Source organism: Akebia trifoliata, chromosome 11, assembly GCF_017979445.1.
Source record: "Akebia trifoliata isolate Shusen 1 chromosome 11, ASM1797944v1, whole genome shotgun sequence".
Classification (NCBI taxonomy): domain Eukaryota; kingdom Viridiplantae; phylum Streptophyta; class Magnoliopsida; order Ranunculales; family Lardizabalaceae; genus Akebia; species Akebia trifoliata.
In genome coordinates this window covers 10,929,534-10,948,949 of record NC_141385.1, presented here as the reverse complement: position 1 = coordinate 10,948,949, position 19,416 = coordinate 10,929,534, and the positions used below count along the sequence as shown (strand labels likewise).

Genomic DNA, 19,416 nt, shown 5'->3' with positions numbered 1-19,416 from the left:
TTTTCTAAGAGTACCTCATTCCTACCAGGATGAATCTCCATTTTGTATGACGAAATTCCTCATTCGGTACATTATTCATTTTAATTCCCAAACCATGAATTCGTAATTTTTATAATTCAAAAACTCGTGAGTTCGTCATTTTAAATATCTATGAAATCGTATATGTACTAGTGAATTCAATGATTACAAATAGTGTATCAAAACTGGAATTTGGACATAAGTTGCACACGTTTTGAGCAAAATCCCTTCATATAAAATAACAACACATCTTAGGCTGCCCTTAGTAAAATTTAATGGGGCAATAGAATTTCTCTTATTTTTTGTGCCATTTTTTCTTAGAATTTGATAAGTCACAATTATGTCTATTTGCATTTGCCTTTTGAAGGAAAATATTAAAATATGATGGGTCTCGAGATTCAAATAGAATTTCCTCTTAGATAAGATCTTTGAAGGGTCTGGAAGTTTTAGGGCATCTATTAGTAATCAATTTAGTAAAAAATTTCTTACCAATCGATCTCTTGAACCTCACTCTCACATTTATCACAATTGAAATGTCGAGTGTACCCTAACATTTCAAATTATTATTTTCATCCAAATTTTTTTTTTTGGATTTTCAGCATTCTAATCGAGTTAAGGAGACCCCATTTCGATATATAGGATTTGAAAAGGGAGAATCACTTTCAAGGGTTTTTTTCAAGTATTTTAAAGATGTATGTAAAAAATTAGAAAATTTTCAATTTTTGTGCTTGATTTTTTTTAATAAAAATCGAACAAGGAAGGTTCTTTTGATTTGAAATCATCTAGACAAATTGTTATGTCGAGTTTTTAATCGACCTTTCCATGTATTCTAATAAAAAAAGACTCAAAAAATAAGAACAGATAGGTTTATCAATGTCAAGTTCACCAATTTTTATTGTCGAATTCAACAATAACAAATGTCAAACTCGACAATAAATAGAAAGTGGTGAGCTTGACAATAATGAGAGACCATTAAAAAATGAAAAAGTTTAATAAATAGAGTATAAAACTACCACTGAAAACATAGGGACTGCTTTGAAAGAACTTAGAAAAATTGACCATTGAAATATATGACTATCTACTATTAGTGTCTTGTTAACATGTGCCCTAACATTAAAGTGCAATAAATACACTTAGAAAATATTTTTCAAAGTGTATTTATTGCATTTTAACATGTGCCCTTGAGGTCATAAATGCGAGAAAGCGGAGTAGAAGTGTTTTTTATTTTTTTTGTCGGGGGTGGGCATACCTCAACTAGAATTGACACCAAAATTTAAGTGGTCATAAATGCCCTCACTTGTTATTTAAGTTTAATATAATATAATCAGAATCACTTTAATAAAAAAACCAAGAAAATTGCAATTTAAGATTGTAAAAACATTTCTTTATTTTCAAAATTACAAAATTATTCATTTTTACATATAATCTTAAAAAACCATTTAGTTAATATTTAAAATTATAAATAAATCTTTCTGTGGTACATGTTCATTTTTGCACGTGCCCCTCTTTCATTTTTAATTTTTTTTTTTTAAATAACATTCTTTCGTAGAAAGTAATTTTCTTAAGAAATTAAACAGTTCCAACCCAATGTCTCGAAATTGATTTTATGTCATATTAGCGTAACAAATCTTACTAAGAATCATTGGGCCTACATGGATTATCACATTAGCAATCCTATCACTAAAACCTTCTAGTTTCTCCTAAAAAAAGCATTTTTGAGTTTGATCCAAAGTGTCGAAGATGAACGACTACCCAACTCTCAAATTTTAAGTTAAAATTCAATGACGAGAAGTGATTTTTTCCGAAGTCCTTAGAATTTTGTCCCATATTATTTTGTGGCATCGGATCATGTTTTTTTTTACATCACGAGGTGATAAGGTTAGGAAACTTTCCTTAACAATTTAGTAAGAAAAGTATTTTTCAATGATTTTCCCAATAACGCTAAAAGCCTAAAACTAAATTGATAAATTACCAAAACGGTTTTGGACTCTACATAACCGTTTTGGTACTTTACCCTCCCTTTTAGTTTTGATTCCACCATTTTTGTTCCCGCCATAAGCAAAGCTTCACTCCCCTTTCATCTTCGCCATCACTCTCGGATGGGTCCGACGACAGGTGCGCCCAATCAAAACTCACACAACTGCGCATGTTAGCTCACCTTGCTTTCCGTTCTGTGTTCTTCGAAATCTCAAATTGAGAATAAAAAACCCTTGAATTTTTTTCTTCTTTTCATGATTGATTGAAACTTTCCTAATTATCTTCACATTTATTAATATTTATAATCCAAATTTTTACAGTTATTTCAATTTTTCAATACAGAATTAAGTTAATTTTTCGGATTTTAATTAGATTTTTATTTATGGAGTTAATCAAAATTCACAGAGCTGCGCATGTTAGTTCGCTTTGCTTTTGTTCTGTGTTCTTTGAAATCTCAAATTTAGGAAACAAAACCCTAGAATTTTTTATTCTTTCCTGGTATTCTCGCATTCATAGTTTGAATGATTTTTTTTTCCTAATTATCTGCACATTTGTTAATACTTGTAATCCTAGTATGCAGTTGTTTCATCCAGAAGTAAGTTAATTTTTTGGATTTTAATTAGAATTTCGTTTAAGGAATCCGAGTAGTAGTTTTTATCTGTAATTTTTTTTAATGGTCAAACACATGGGAGCCTCCAAGCGATGGATCGATTGTAACCAAAATGAAACACATCAAGGTGTAGTGGTATACTGCAAAATGTGTAAATCATTTTCATCCCACCTCGTAATTATTGCTATCAACTTAAGATCACAATGTAGAATTAGTGTCATTTTTTATGAAGGCATAAATTTTTTGTCCCAAAAATTATTGTGAATGCGCAAAACTTGGCAGTGTAAAATATTGTGCCACAAAGCTCTAACACCATAAAACTTTATGATTTACTTGCGCACCAAACAAGGTCTAAAGGTTTTAAGATAAGTAGATCTAGAAGGAATATGTGCACTGCAACTTTAGTCAAGATACTTTTAGGGATGAAGCACCGGTTATTTTTGGGGGACAAACAATCCCTATGGAGATTACTTCTATTATTTAGGTTTGATTGTTAATAAAGTTGGAGAAATTGATGAGAATGAACCCGTAGAATTAGTGTTGGGTGGATAAAGTAGTGAACTGGTTTTGGAGTGTTAAGTGATAGATGTGTACTGATTGGGCCAAGTGGAAAATTTTACAAGAAAAAAAAAATAAAACCATTCATTGCTTTATGGTGCTTAATGTTGGGTTATCTAGAAATAACATGGTTCCTAGAGTGAGACAGTGAGCATAATGGAGATGATGATTTTTGGGATGGATGTGTGGTTAGACTAGGAAAGAAAAAAAAAGTAGTGTATTGAAGGAAATTTAGGAATAACTCCAATAGGGGATAAAATAAAAGAAAGTTGTTTGAGATGGTACCTATGAAAATAAGAACAATGAGGAACACTTTGGTGCAAGCTGAGGTCTTGGATAAAAGAAAGAATTTTGGAGTTTTCATGGTATCAATCCTAGTGATTGGAATAAGGTGCATAGTAACCAAGTTCGGATTTGGCAATTATTTGGCAAGGAGTCAATTTGTTCAATTCGGATTAATCTAGGAAAGTTTTTGAAAAGAATTCGGGGATTATATAAATGATGTTCGTGGGTTTCCTCCTAAAAATCCTAGAGTTTTGAAGGTTGGAAGGGGGGGGGGGGTGATTTTGTGACAATGATAAGGTGTATGTAGGAACCAAAAACATCCCCTTCCTAGGGATTAACAAAATTACTAAATCAAGGCAATCAGTTTTGTTCTAATCCGATCCAACCCTTAAACACGGTTTAAAAATGTAGGCAAATTGGCCTCTTTGCCCCCCCCCCCCCCCTTCTCTATTTTCTCTCTGAGTGGTTTAGCTACCTTACTTGATTCCTCTCTTTCCTCTTTAAAGAGGTTTGGCCACCTTGGTTAACCCCTCTCCTCTACATGTTACATCTAGGTGGTTCAGCTACTATGGTCGACCCCTTGCTATTTTTTCCAAAGGAGGTTCGACTACTTTATGGAGCCAACCCCTTGCTATTTTCAACCAAAGGAGGTTCGGCCTCTTCAAGGAGCCGACCCCTTGCTATTATGTCCCAAGGAGGTTCAACCTTCTCAAGGAGATGACCCCTTGCTATTTCGCCCAAAGGAGGTTCAACCTTCTCCAGGAGCCGACTCCTTGCTATTACATCCAAAGGAGGTTCGACCCCTCTAGGGAACTAATCTCTTGTTATAACGTCCAAAAAAGATTGGTCCCCCTAACCCTTCTTTCAAACACTTAAAGTGATTCGAGCAAATTCTGTCAGCAACAACGGTTACTACTGCTTCTCCCTATTCCCCTGCTCTTAATCAGCAACTGATGCTATTGCTTCTTTTCCTTCTCCTAGTTCCACTCAGTAGTTGATGCTATTGCTTCTTCTCCTTCTCCTGCACTTGCTCAGTAGCTAATGCTACTACTTCTCCTTCTTCTCTTGCTCTTGCTTAGTAGTTGATACTACTATTACTCCTCCTTTCCCTACTTTTGGGAATTACTCTAAGGAGACTGATACACTAAGGGAATTGTGTAACTTGATCGTTGGAGGCCCTTTGGCAAGCACCACACCGGTGTCTTTTTAGGTTAGATATACAGAGAAGGCTACCGGAGAAAGTAAAAAAAAAAAAAAAAAACAACACGGAATTCGAGGATTAAAGCATTATCAACTATACAAATCTTGAGGACTTGGATATCCGAAAAATCTCCCACAGTGTACATGGTGACGAGGTCATGCTTATGATAGTAGCTGCAAAATCTCAAATAATAGTTTCTTGAAGAGTAAAGCTATTAGTTGTGGTGAAAAAATGGTCTCTTCATGTTGGGGTTCTGAAGGGAACCATAATCTTCTATCAGATTTACATGTTGAAACAGGGGGGATAAGAAAACAATTGCAAAGATTAGGAAACTGCACGGGAAAAAGGTCCGGAATAATTCTTCTAAAAAATGTCAATAGAGAAAAATAGAGAGAAACAAAATGAAGAAGTTAAACAATAGATCATGTTTCTCCATATTGTATGTCCAACTCCAAAGTTTGGGATAAGACTCTAATGAAGATGTTGGTATTCGATGTCTGGCCCTGTTTATAGACTGTAAATTCCTCTTTACAATAACAAGTATAGAGAAGGAACTACTTTCTATTGGTATCTCCTTATTTTTCTTCGGATACAGTTTTTTCCATGCATTGCTGTATCCTGGTTCCAACTTTTGTAATATTACTTGTTTTTTGAGTTGTTTAAATGGTGAAATTGTCTCTTTTTAATTTAGGGAACAAAAAACCAGGAATGGGAAACAATGGAGCGCCACAAAACCATTTGAATATGATGCAAAACATTAAAAGAGGTTAGTCTATTAGTGTTCTGCCTGCCTTTATGCTTGTGATGTTTGATTAGTAATGTCTCTCTCTCTCTCTCTCTCTCTCTCTCTCTCTATATATATATATATATATATATATATATATATAAATATATTGACAGAAACCTTCATAGTAGGGTTTTTATTCATTTATGCTCTAGTGACACGAGCTGCAAGATTTTTCTTGACTCTTGATTAGTTAAGTGTCTTAGAGTAGATACCTATAAAAAGGAGGCTCAGTTTTCTTAAAAAAGTATCATGTTGGACACACCTATAAACACAAAGCCTTAAAATTTCCATTCTAATATGTGGTGTGAATATTGGGCTTAATGGGTTCAGACTTTGCCTAGTCGTTTTCTGTAGTTTCTATCATTTTTTATTACATTCAGGGGTGTAGTTGTTTTTAGCAATGAAACAATGTCACACATGTATTGGGATTTATTCACTTAAGTCACCAAAATTGTCATCTCAGACACATATCGGACATTTGTATCAGGTGCATCTAACTCAGTTTCTATTATAAAAATTCAATTTTGTGATTCTCACTAACAACCTTAATGCGTACCTGAATGGGCAATAGATGACCCATGTGTTTACTGGAGTCAATCCTCTTCTGGCAGATTCCTAACGATTTCTCTAAACATGTATGTTTTTCGATCTTTCAGGTATTTCTGTTGCTGTAGATATGATCTTCTATTATGTCTTTATGAAGTAATGCTTTACATCAAGTGTATCTTTTGATTACAATGTGGTAGCATGTCGGATTTTCAAACATCATCATAACTGAGAAAAATGTGATTGTCCCAAGTTGAATTGGTTTCAAGCCTCTTAGTCCACACGTTACGCAATTACTGATTCCATTTCAGAGTACAAGGACTCAGGAGCACCACGAAGTCGTCCGGATGGAACAACTGAAAGAGGTTATATTATTTTATATTCTGTTTACGTCATCATTACCAGCCCACACCAAATTGATCCTAACTTTGACCATTTCAGGGAACAAAAGGGCTGGATTGCAAAACATTGGTGTGTCACAAAATCATCCCAATACCCCAGAGAACACTAGTAGAGGTTAGATAACTGGCACATTATTGGCTTCAGCATTTGTGGCATTTTTCTTTTTTACTTTTTTCCTTTTCTGGAGTACGTGCAAATTTATATTATTTAATAAGTGAAATGGAGCAAACATGTTGATGTAGGACAACAAGGTATAAGTTTGAAGTAGGATGGAACAAAGATTTTGAGCTTTTAATGGTTCAATCAAGTGTTTAAGGGTGCTGGATTTTTGGATCATAATGGCTAGAACAAAGAATAAATCTAAGGTTTATGGTGTTAATTATGCTGAAGTAGATGAGGGTTCTGATTTAGGGCATAAAAGTGGGTCTAGACTATGCTAAATAGATTATAAAGCTCTACAATTTTAGTCCTGAAGCAGAACATAAAAGTCAGCATTACCAAGAAGATAAGAGCAAGATAGATAGTTGAACTGAATCTCACAGGCCTAGTAAATCAGATTAATGTAGTCTCACAAAGATATGGGCATCCAATTTATTGGAGTCACACCAATCAGTCTAAGGAGTCGCATTAGACCAAGATAATCTTTTAATGTGGAACTTTAGGCCTTGTTGGACATCAGTAACGGGCTTTACGTTGGGCTGACCCATGAAGTAAAAAAATCAGATTTGATATGAATCATGGGCCTGGTCTTGAGGTCAAAATGGCCCAATAAAGTCTAAACCTCGGCCTTCATCTTTTGTGTGCAGTTCCTCTGTCACATGTCCTTGCAACGCAATTATGATATGAATGAATCAAACAAACTGGGCATACCAGTAATCAATGATGTGTACTTTCTTGAAGTTGTTATCTTTTTTTTGATCGATAAAGATAATTTTATTAAGAGAGAAAAACGAGGGGGGTCGAGAGGACCAACCCAAAACAAAGAAAAACAGAGAAAAGAAAAGCAACAACAAAAAAAAACAAACAAAAGACTTTCACGACAACGAACAAACCCTATCCCATCTCACAACAAAATCTTCAAAGAAGATCCCCTTGAACTCCTTATAAAGTTTACTCCAAGAAAACAAGAACTCCAAAATAGCAAGAACCAATCCTTCCATCTTGAGGTTGTTATCTGCTAAGCAATTTATTTCTCAATGTGTATGTAATGCATGCCATCAAAGGAGATAAGCTTCCAAGGAGGAAGGGAGTCACTGCTTACACTTGAGCACTTTTGGAAATCTCCTTTGTTACATTTTATCCTAATAGATGCTTTTATAAGCGTCTGATTCTGATTCTGTTGCATAGTTTTAAAACCTTATAAGCATCACATTCAAAATCGGATATCCCAGCATAAAAAAAAATATCATTGCTACAAAACTCGCTTGTTCACGACTGTCGTTTTTGTGAGAAAAAGTTTTCCATCCCCTTGGTGGATTCATCTAGAGCCGGAGGTCTATATGCTTTTTGGTTGAGCTTTAATGTCAGCAAGATTCAGTTCAATCTTTCAACAATTAAATCCTTGGTGCCCCTTTGAAACATGAAAATTATACACTATGGTCCACTTTGATTGTTATAGTCACTCCTATTCTCTGACATTTTGAGAGCCATTGCTTCACCCACACTTTTTTTGAGTTCTTGAGGACATTTCCTATGCATAGACCTTATGGATTTGCATATTAGAGAAGTATCTTTTATTATTATTATTTATTTTTATTTTGTTTTTGTTTTTTTTCCTCTCGGTTAAATGGTCCAGGTTACTTTATTTAGTATTTGAGTAGTCCTAAGATTATTCAAAGATTTGATCTTTTCCATGTGGCAATGAATTTTTTGTGCACAGAGGAGAAATTCTGGATTTAAAAGTAGTGGGGTACCACAAAGTCATATTATCGCAACACAAATCGTTGAAGTACAAGGATACTAAAACACTCCATTTCTAGTTGTCTTATAAGGGCCCGAGTGGTAAAAATTCTTACATTGTTACAGAGGGTGGGTCAATTCCTTGATTTTGGTCATATATTTAAGCAGCGTAAAAGATTTAATTATTTTCTTGAGATAGTAAGGTCAAAGTTAATTATATCTTGCCCTTTAAAACCTCTTTGACACTTATTCACTTGACCTATGGACACACTCTCTCTTCCTCAAAACTTCTTACACACTCTCCCTCTCACTCACTCACACCTTCTCCTCTCCATCTGTGTGTGTGTGTGTGTTTGTGTGTGTGAAGAAATATCAAAATGAAGGTGAGTTTAATCTATCTTAATTTAAACCTTAATTGAGAGAAATGGTCTTAAAAGATTTAATTATTTTCTTGAGATAGTAAGGTTAAAGATAAGGGCATACATGAGTGTAATGACTTTAATTATTGCCACATAAAGAAGTGCCACTTAGCTAAGTGGTAAGACTTGTGGAGGGTTGTTCCCACATCCTAGGTTCAAACCCCCTAGAACCCATACTTTTATGCTAACCACTAACCTTATGACCTGTCCTAACCAAGTATTTAGCTTTCAAAAAAAAAATTATTGCCACATAGAACAAATGAATGTGAATGTAACTATCTTGAATTCTCGTATTATGACAAATGAATACAATGTGTTAAATGATGTACCTGTGGAATTGTTCTTTTTTTTGCTGGGTGCACTTTTCTCTCTTTGACACTTCCACTCATCCAATGTAGAATGGCATGCTTTATACACCAAACAAATAACTCAAAAAGCCAAGAAGTATCATGATGGCATCCTACGACTTGAATTTCGTGGTTCAACTGGGAGGCAGGTTGGTTTATATTCTTCTTTTAGTCTGTGTTTTTTGCTAGTGAATTGTACCATGGCCACCAAATTAAGTTGACACGCGACAACTGTGAATGTAACTTTGTAGTATATCATTGGATACCTGTAATATTTAGGGGTTAAATGGGTCAGATTTTATCCGATACCCGAGTGGTCCGAAAACCGATTTTACCGGGTTTGGGTCATTAAAGTGGATCCAAATCCAAAATCAGGTCGAATATGGTTTAATGCTTCTTAACCCGAGTCGGATTCGGATCGGATTCAAGTTAATCCCCTAAATCCGACCCAGATCCGAATATTGTGTTGCTTTTTTAGTTGGATTTAATATTTTAATTACCATTCACGCATCATGAGTCCCATTTAAATAATAGCATGTCTGCAGTCTTGCCATTACTAGGTCCTTGTTATATTCATTATTGACATGCTTAAGTGCTTCTCTTAAAGATTTAAAGCCTCTTTTGAATACCTAAAATTTAAAACTCTTCATATTCTCTAAATCTATCACAGTGCATGTGTTGACGTGCTTGAGAGCTTCTCTTAAAGACTTAAAGCCTCTTTTGAAGATTAAAATATTTCTAGCTCTTGCCTCTTGCAGCTTTTGCATCTTTTGATTAGGATTTTATAAATTAGATTTCGCCTCCTCTCTTGATTGGAGTTTAGAAAATCAATCTCCGGTGCTTCTACTTGCATAGGTGAAATCAAATCTCTCTTGGATTTATGACATGTTTACCTGATTACCTCCGAATACTTCTTAAGTTCAAGACCTTGCTCTTGTTCTCTCTCTTCTCTTAAATCTATGAACATGGATTAGGTAGCTTTTTTTTTTGATAAGTATAAATTATATTAATGAAGAAAAGAAGAGAGGGAGGCTGAGGTAGCCCCCAAACAACAAGAGAGAAAAGCTACAAGGAAAACAGAAGAAAAACACAAAAAACACGCTCGGCGTGAGCTTACAAATCACACATGGAATCCCAATTAAAAATAAAATCTTGGAACCTCACTCCCTCAAAATCATTGCTCATCTTAGACCAAAGAAAGAGAAGACCCAAAATCTCCAAAATCACGGTGTGGGATGAGGTCTCCTTATTTTGGAAAACCCTGTTGTTGCGCTCTCTCCAAAGACCCCAAGCAATGGCGAAAGGAAGGATAGCCCAGAAAAGCCTCTTTCTAGAATAAAAGATATTGAAACTCCACCCCTCTAGAAGCGCAAAAAAAGATAAAGGAAAGACCCAAGCCACCTGGAAACGAGATAAGAAGAACATCCAAATAATGTGGGAAAAATGACAATGAATAAGAATGTGGTTGACAGACTCCCCATCCCTAGAACAAAGATTGCAATAATTTGGAGTAATCCACCCCCGATATATCAAATTATCCAAGGTAAGGATTCTACCCAAAGAGGCAAGCCAAAGAAAGAAAGATACCTTAGAAGGAACTAGAGCGGACCAAATAAGCGATGAAGAAAAAGAAACCTCACCCGACGGCATCAAGCAATTATAGAAAGACGTAACAGAGAACTTCTTATCCTTAGCCTTGAACCATTCCCTTCTATCCTGCTCGTTCTCTCTGAATTGAATCGAATTAAGGAGATCTAGAAGAGATGTAACCTCCGTCATTTCCCAGTCATTAAAATTCCTCCAAAATCCCAGATCCCAAGAATCCGTGATCCCGTCCCGAATTAAACACTGCCTTACTGAATTATGTTTTTTCAAAGAGCCAGTGTACAGGGATGGAAATTGAGTAGACAAAGATGAAGTTTCACACCATAAATCCTCCCAAAATCTAATTTTGTCCCCCTTCCCAACTTTGAATCTAATCTCCCTTTCAAACTTATCGACTCCCTTCAGAATGCCTCTCCACACACTACACCCGTAAGTCCCTCTAGCCTCTTTACTACACCAGCCAAACCTCTTCTCTCCATATTTGGCCTGAACCACTTTCCTCCACAAGGTAGCTTTATGACTTTCTTTCTTCTACCTTATTAATTTAAGAACACCTTGCCAATAATTTAAGAAATTTCAGAAAATTTAGGATATTAGAGACAATTTGGCCATCTTTTAAATAGTTCTGGAAATATTTTAGACTTTTGGTGTACACGATTTTCGATCTTTCAATAGCAAAAAAAAATGAACATTGCAAAATTATAATTAGCTTTTGATGAAAAATAGTCCATTAATCAAAATTTCAAGTTTGTAATCATCAGAGAGACAAAAATTCAGCCATTCTTTGGAAAAAAAAAAAAGTAGGGAAAAAAGATGCTAAAATCTGATTCAAACCAACTTGATTCGACTTGAAGCAAGCAATTTGGTTCAGGTCGGTTCAGATTTGGTTTTAGTAAATTAAAGAAATTCGGATACGGTTTTCAATATAAGAATCCGAGTCGGATTCCGATTCGGATGCGGTTCCATATTTCAATAAACGGATCCATATATATATATATATATATATATATATATATATATATATATATATTATATATATCCTAGCCGAATCTGACCCGTTTTAAGCCCTAGTAATAGTTTAAGGGGTTAGGACTAGTTAAAAAATTTCATCAAATGTTATTTGTAATGATGTTTAGAGTGCATTGTGATGCATGTTATAAAATGTCACTTATAAGTTCATTTCATTTATGATAATTCATTTCATCTTCGTCATCATCAAAGCCTTATACTATATACCTATGGTTGGCTGAAAGAATCCTTCTATCAAATTCTATTTAAAGCCATCTCTGCTCTGACTTCCTCCAGCGTCATCCTTTTGGCCATCTTTCTGCTCTTTTAGATACTTCAACCCGCTGATTCCATTATTTTGCAATATATGTAATACATTATATTTCTTAAAATATATTGATTTATGCTTTATATTGTTCATCTTGGCTTCCCATCAGCTCAACTCCACCAAATTCACTAGGATTACTTAATTAAGCTGTAGTATTGGGACCATAGACAGTCCTCATGCTGCACTTCCAAGCCAACATTTCTGACCAGGAAAAACAAACAAACAAACAGAGAAGATATTGATAATACCTGTTGTTACATATGGATTCTTCATACCGACTTGGAAGCCAAATGTATATTGTTTTAGCTATCGATATCAGAATATGGTACATGCAATGACGTGTTGGTTGATGGCATCACCTATTTTATATTAGTCACCTCATTCTAGAAAAGCTTCCCAAGGTGCACTTCACACATCCTTGTTTGAAATGTTAAACGGAATTGCTTTTATCATTACTATTGTTTTTTATCCTATAAATTATTCTTTCCATACTATGGGAGACAAACTTTGCTTAAATTCTTCCATCCTATCTTTTTGGATCTATTTTCAGGTCATGCTGTATGATACTAGCAGGAAACTATTGGATACCAAGTTCTTGAAGAAAGATGAAGAGGTTGAATGTGGTGAAACAGTAGTGTTTGATTCCCATCTTGTTGACATTGGAGATACTAAAGGCAAGGATAGACCTATATTAAACTTTAAACAACGAAGGAAGAGACAATAAAGTGGTTGAAAATGTTGGATTTATTTTTGTATTTCGTGATTTAGAAATATTTTAAGTTGTGTTATTTATTTAAACTCTTAGCATATTCCCAGAAAGAGAGTTGCTTTGATCCCTTGCAAGTGTTTGGGAGGCTCCAACTATCTTCAAGACCCATTCACACGCTAATAAGTTGGACTCTGTTTCGGGGTTTTCTAATATTAAAATCTATTTTCTTGCAGCCTAAAATACTTTATTTTTTCTAACAGAAATGGATTCATCACTGCATGGCCTGAAGGCTGGAGTTGCTAGAAATAGTTCTTCTTTCGTTGGTAACTCATTCATTTCTCCAATTATTTGTTGTTTGTTACTTCATAGCATACTTCTTTGAATCCTTTCCAGTTGAAAATAAGTAGAATGCTTAGGTTATTGAATGTTCTAGTCTTTTTTTTTCCACAGGGAACAAACAGAATGGATTGAAAAATGTTGGAGCACATCAGACCTGCCCAAATGTGATGCAGGACACTATAACAGGTTTCTATTAGCATTTCGTGCCAGAAAATGCTGCCTGCAGTATTTTATTACTAATTCTCCCTGCCGTTATCAGTCTCTCTCTCTCTCTCTCCCATTGTAATATTTTGGATGCTCCAGAAAGAATGGGAAAAGGGCAAGAGGAAAACTCTTTGATGATTGTTTTAATTACCCTGCATGTACACCATACAACTTTCCCATATATATACCATTTATTCAATCTCAATGGGACACAACCTCGTGCAGCCTAAAACAAGAATTAACCAATAGCTTTGGATATTTAGTTCTGATGGTCTTTAGGAACACTAGTTTGACACATCGCTTCACTGTCGTATCTGTCTCTTTTATCATTATTTTGATTTCTTCATCAACCCAATGCAGAATGGAATGTCTTGTATACGACACAAATAACTCAAAAAGCCAAAAAGTATCATGATGGGATCCTACGACTTGCTGTTTGTGTTGCTCATCGAAAGCAGGTTAATACTCATGTACTCTTATTTTCTGTTAAAACGGGGATGTCTTAGCCAGTGTTATGGAAATACCTTTCCATCTCAGTGCCAGCTAATGGATGTAATGACATTGAGGCAGCACGGTATTACCAGTACACAGGCTATGAGACCTCTTTCTTCTTTTTGTCTTTTCATATGATGTCATCGAGCATCTAGTCCTTCATTTAACTAAATTGATAAAAATGACACGTTTTACATTAGGAATTTGCATAACTACACGACTGATAATGTTAGTTAGGATATTTTAAGAGATGAAGTTCAATTTTAGTCTATAGAGGTCATTTCCTAAGGGATGGTAGGTTCCATACAGATGTTGCAAGCTCAATTTCCATGGTTTGAAATTCATCACTTATCTGATCCCTAATCTTTGTAATATAGTTTGGAAACATGACATTACAATCATGTTATATTATACAGTGAGGGTTCACACTTATACTATTAAATGTCTAGTTATAGAGGATATTATATTTTTATCATATGAATTAATTTTATTTTATTTATTCATTGAATATATGTACTATATATGTAAACGTTAGTTTATTCTTATAAAAATTTCCTCCTACAAGTCAAATCTTATCAACCTGTTGTCTCTGCCAGCGTAATTTGACTATGCACTACATATACTTATCAGGTGTTAGTTTTGATCTTAATTTTGTATGTTTTTTTTTTTTTGAAAGGTAAAATATATGTTAATGACGACAAAGTTGATGGTCGAGGTGACTATAAGAATACACCTAGTACCTAAAAAGCACTTGATTAGCCATCTAGCTTTCAAAATGAATCCCACCTAAATAACAAGTCTTCACAAAATATGCCCTTGAACTCCTTATACAAGGGTGGGGGCCGTGGGCCAATATAAGATGTACATAGGCTCCCAAGCAGAAGAGACCTACATTTCGACTTATGTTGTTGTTGGTTTGACTTGAATTCAGTATTAAAAAACAAGTCCACCTACTGCCAAAAGTCTACTGTAGAAGGACAAACCCCAACTAAGACCTTATGAGTGTGTTGCTAAGATATGCAAGGAGAGGGGTGGCAAAATGGGAATTTTATGATGAAATTTTCCTCAATCTGTCATTTTATCTTTTAATAATTTCATTCTCATTTCAAAGTAATGTATTTTATGTTTTTTAATGTGGTCGAGCTGAGTCTAGACTTAGTTTCTTGGTGGCACAGACCTCGAAATCACGATATAGACTGAGTGGCTTCTGGTCATCCATAAATGGTTTTCTCTTGAGCACGTGTTTCAAGGTTCTCGAATTGTTCTGCTGATCACATTTCCTTTGTGTAGTGACATTTAAGGTGGTAGTGAGCAGGAGCTCGACAAAACTTATTTGCCATCATTTTCCTCCTTACTAATTCTTTTAAGTTTATTAGGTTATTTTGTTAAACGAAGATGGCACTGTCCTGAACAACAAGTACCTAAATTCTTCAGAAGATGTTAGACCTGGAGTTACACTTCAACTAACAAACTATCTAGTAGAGATTGGTGAGGCACGAATTTCTCAGGGAGGTAAGTAAAGGTTCTATTTTAAGAAACCAATCTTTCTTGCTTATATTTATTTACTTTATTGAGTATCGAGGTTGAAACACATCCTATGTTCATATCATGTGTTTCGAGGTATTTATGGATGTTTACATTTATTTCTCTAAGTTTCTTCCTTCATTTAAATATTTATTGCTTATTTGTGCAGGGGAAATCCTGAATGATGCTTCTTCAGGTATAGGCTTGCATGCACATGCTAGAAGCTCTAATATCAACAAGATCAAGTTTAGGAGTGGAAATAGAAACAAGCCAATACGTGATGGTTCGTCTATAACCACCTTCCATGATTATCACTTGCAACTATATCTTTGATGTGGTTGATATTTTCATTTGTTTCTTCTTTCATGTCAAGCATATAATGTTTAAATGAGCAGAAACCCAGAACGATGCATCTTCAGGGAAAGGTGCAGGTTCATATTCTAGAAGCCTTAATGTTGACAAGATCAAGGTCAGCGGGAGTGGCTCCAGAAACCAGCCTATTCGCGATGGTTTGTCTGTTTCCACTCAATGCTATTATCACTTGCAATTGATCTTTGAAGCATTATTAGTCTCAGATAAATTTGTGTTATAAATATCCTTCAATGTTTCTAAACCTTTGTTCTTAGTAACATACTAAGTTCCTTCATGTGCAGCCCACCAGATTTTATCTACTCTTAAAAGGCCAATAGATCTGGAGAATCTTGCCCCCAATATAAAGCCACTCATGAAGCAGATCTGTTCTTCACAATCTTCAGACTTGTCTCGGTTTGAACTTCGGAAAAAGCTACTTGATCAAAATGCATTGGAGCCAGAATTTTCAAAGAGTAATGCGGTAGATGACCATGAGGATAGTCCTAGAAATGTAGGTAGTAATAGCCAATTGAGATCGCAATCCAAGGCTGATCGAAACGTTCCTAATCTGGGCATCACCAATTTGATTGATCTTGACCAGGGAGGAGAACTACAACCAACTAATTCTACTTTATCCAATATCTCTTGTGGGTATGTATACAAGTTTTTCTTCTTTGAAGAATACTCTTGACCTTACAAAGGTTATATACTACGATGTCACGATCCTTCAAAATTGATACCATATCTATGTTGTGTCATAGTTCCATTTCAAGTGTAAATGCCATATCCACACCATGTAGTCCCCGTATTCTTTTCGTATGTGGTTATCATTGGTTATATAAATCAATATTGGGCACTAGATATGTTGGGTGATAATATTGAGAAGAAAAAAAAGTGCTTATCATGCAGAAGAAATTTGTTTCGTAAGATATAAAAAATTTACATTAAAACCCTGAAATATTTTGAAGACAGTTCTTGATGTTGATGTTGCATAATACGGGGTGGTGCTTCCTTGCTAGTATATATGGGAGTGATATAACATATATTTTATATTCAAGATAAAATAGCACTAGTCATCAAGTAACTTAAAAAGTAAAAGAAGTCATATAAAATATGTTTGAAACAAAAAGATTTGTTCAGATTTTTGAGATGCTTTGTTGGAAGATTAGGTCGTTACTATGTTCCAATTTTAGTATTTCTGCATGCATTTTTTGGCTTTCTTCAACTCCTTAGCAAACGAAAGTCATTGCTTACTATTTATTTTAAAAACATAAAATGGCTAGAAAGCTACAGTATTAAATGATCTTGCAGATTGCAACATCTTAAATCATGCTAACCAGTTTTTTAAATTTGTTGACACAATATAAGTAGACTAAAAGTACATTGCTTATGCTGCACAGCTCAAGCTCATTACTCTGGGATTCATTTAGGAATCTGTCAGACCATGTTATATGCTACTTCATGATCTACTAAATTGGTCTCATCTATTACTTAGTTTGCCTTTTATATAAATAATATCTTTCCATAATAACATATAATTGTGTGAATCATATTATATAGACAAGTCCAGAAAATACTGTTAATTTATCAACACATATAGTTCCACTTGCATCACTAGATTTAGTCAGAGTGTTAGAGATGATGGGTAGATTTTTCTGTCTCCTATGTATTACTTACCGTAATCCTTGTACACCATGAGAACTGAATTCTATGATGGCAATTTATTTCAGTCTATCAGCATCCAACATCCCTACTTCCAAATCTGATGTGGATTACCCTGAGAAAAGCAGAATGAACCACCTTCCACCATTACAGAGCCTCAAGTTTCAGATATTGTTATATTAGAATTGCCCAAAGATGCAAGAGGCCCAAGTACATCCGTGCAAAATGATGGATTGAATGATAGTGCAGAAGGCAAGTCTAATATGGACCTTCTATTTTACCGTCTTCTATTGAGTTTTTATCAATTTCATTTCTTAAGCATGTTTAATAGTGCGGGAGTGGCTGTATATTTTTATTTTAATCTCAAATGGTTATTTGACATAAATGAATTTCGCAAGCAGGGTCTAATGGCAGTGCTAATGGAATTGCCAGTAACTTGACCGAAAAATCAAACCAGGTTCGGGCCTCAGCACTCTACTTTTTTTATTTGGTGTGTCACCTAGAATTTTGTCATGTTCTTGACATGGGCAAAAAGAATTTCTTAGAATATTTTTCCAGTAGGTGCACAAACACTTCTTCTTTCTACTCGAGGAAAATAAAAGATTTTTATTTTTCAAACATGCATTTCTGAACTTTTAAACTTGGGTTTGGTTTTCATTACTTTATGTTGTGTTGTGCATTGTTTGGTGTAGCTTTGTTCGGACACTGTGGGAGCTAACAGTAGGCAAGAGGAAGGATTCACTTCGGGTTTCTCAAGTTTGAGTCGTTCCGCTTCTTTCTTCCCTAATGTCGACAAAGAGAGCTCTCAGTTGCTTAGGAGCATATCAAAAGAGCAAAGGAATAAGGATGACTTCCCAAGCTTTGATCTGGGATTTTAACCATGAGATGATGCGTACTTTTGTGCCTAAAGATAAGTGTAATTCCGCCATTAATACCTTAGAAGCTGATGATACTTTTGAAGTTAAAAGAAACTGTTACTAACATGATTTTAATATCCTCAAAGTCCCCTTTTTCTTGTTAGAAATGTTTAACAGCCAAAAGAATGGCCTGAATAGATGAGCATGGTTTTAATATTCTCAAGCGACGGCTGAGATTGAAGTATAGTCCTTGGGAATCTCAACAAAATTGTATTTCTAGAAAACTTGTCTCAATCATTCGGAAACATTCTAATATAACTGGGTCACCTTGAACCAGTTTCATGCTGAAAAATATTGTTATATCTATCATTATAAATTTGCAAGGCTGTTATTTACATTGTCATGATCATGTAATTTTGAATAATAATAATGATGATAGAATTATTATTATTATTATAAAAGTTCTAAGTCTGAAATTATATGAGATCTTGAGATCCCCATGTTTTTGAACTAATGACAAGCCTTCCTCCACCACTGTATTTTTTATAAACTGGTAAAAAATGACTTATATACCCTCAGTTCAACCTTAATTTTTTTTTTAAATCCTTTAGTTTTCTTTCAAAAATCTGTAATTTTCACGCTCTTCAACCTCTAAAAAATTATTTATAATCTATCATTTTCAATCTCACCTTCTCACCTCAATCCCTTATGAAAATCCTTGGTTTTTCTATCAAAAATTTCATCCCAAACTATTCCTTTTTTTATATATATTATTATTATTAAATCAATAGAATCGATTAAAGATGTGGATGAATTTTTTCATGCAAAAGGTTGAGAATGAAGACCTTTCATTAATCTATTAGAAAAGAATGAGGTCAAGGGGCATGTCGTCAATTTGAAATTATAGTGATTACATGTCGTGGGAATGCGGAGTTCAAAAATATCTTAAGGTGTAAAATGCCTCCAGAACATTATATAACGAATATACTAAAATAAAATATCAATTTTTTGTATGTTTTATTTGCTTACTTATTCCATCATCACTTATTATCTGTTGTTAACAAATACCTCTTTTACAATTTAGAATTGAAAATTTCTTTTAAAAAATAAGCATATTTTATTCAATAAATTTCGTATTAAAAAATACAATCATGTTTCCATTATTCTCCATAACATTATATTTTAACTCGTCCTATGTTCATGGGTTAGTGGAATTTTATTTATATAACTAACTAGTATCACCAGTGTTACTATGTTGTTCCCCATCTTAATTAATTATAACAACCCA

General features: G+C 34.5%; 1 protein-coding gene across 4 annotated transcripts; it reads left to right on the top strand.

Moving 5' to 3' along the window:
* Positions 1 to 2,006: 2,006 nt before the first annotated feature.
* On the top strand, positions 2,007 to 18,486 carry LOC147390896 (uncharacterized). 4 transcript variants are annotated; one of them, XM_086458917.1, is made up of 16 exons: positions 2,007 to 2,133; positions 5,341 to 5,415; positions 6,294 to 6,347; positions 6,424 to 6,498; positions 9,101 to 9,198; positions 12,541 to 12,664; positions 12,960 to 13,022; positions 13,150 to 13,224; positions 13,603 to 13,700; positions 15,111 to 15,246; positions 15,428 to 15,541; positions 15,654 to 15,767; positions 15,912 to 16,260; positions 17,340 to 17,523; positions 17,673 to 17,728; positions 17,964 to 18,486. In XM_086458917.1, the coding sequence occupies exons 1-14, from the start codon at positions 2,118 to 2,120 to the stop codon at positions 17,452 to 17,454; spliced, it is 1,506 nt and encodes a 501-aa protein (XP_086315043.1). In that variant the 5' UTR covers positions 2,007 to 2,117; the 3' UTR covers positions 17,455 to 17,523; positions 17,673 to 17,728; positions 17,964 to 18,486. The 4 variants fall into 4 exon arrangements, with proteins under 4 accessions (XP_086315043.1, XP_086315045.1, XP_086315044.1 ...); XM_086458918.1 differs by lacking the exon at positions 2,007 to 2,133 and adding an exon at positions 2,304 to 2,590; XM_086458919.1 differs by lacking the exon at positions 5,341 to 5,415 and having other exon boundaries at positions 2,103 to 2,133.
* Positions 18,487 to 19,416: the final 930 nt, after the last annotated feature.

What these genes read in the sequence shown, in the direction of transcription:
- LOC147390896 (XM_086458916.1), top strand. Translation starts at nt 5,313, where the DNA reads ATGGTGAAATTGTCTCTTTTTAATTTAGGGAACAAAAAACCAGGAATG. An exon ending in GATGCAGGACACTATAACAG is followed by an intron (nt 13,225 to 13,602) that starts GTTTCTATTAGC and finishes AACCCAATGCAG; the next exon opens with AATGGAATGTCTTGTATACG. An exon ending in GTGTTGCTCATCGAAAGCAG is followed by an intron (nt 13,701 to 15,110) that starts GTTAATACTCAT and finishes TAAGTTTATTAG; the next exon opens with GTTATTTTGTTAAACGAAGA.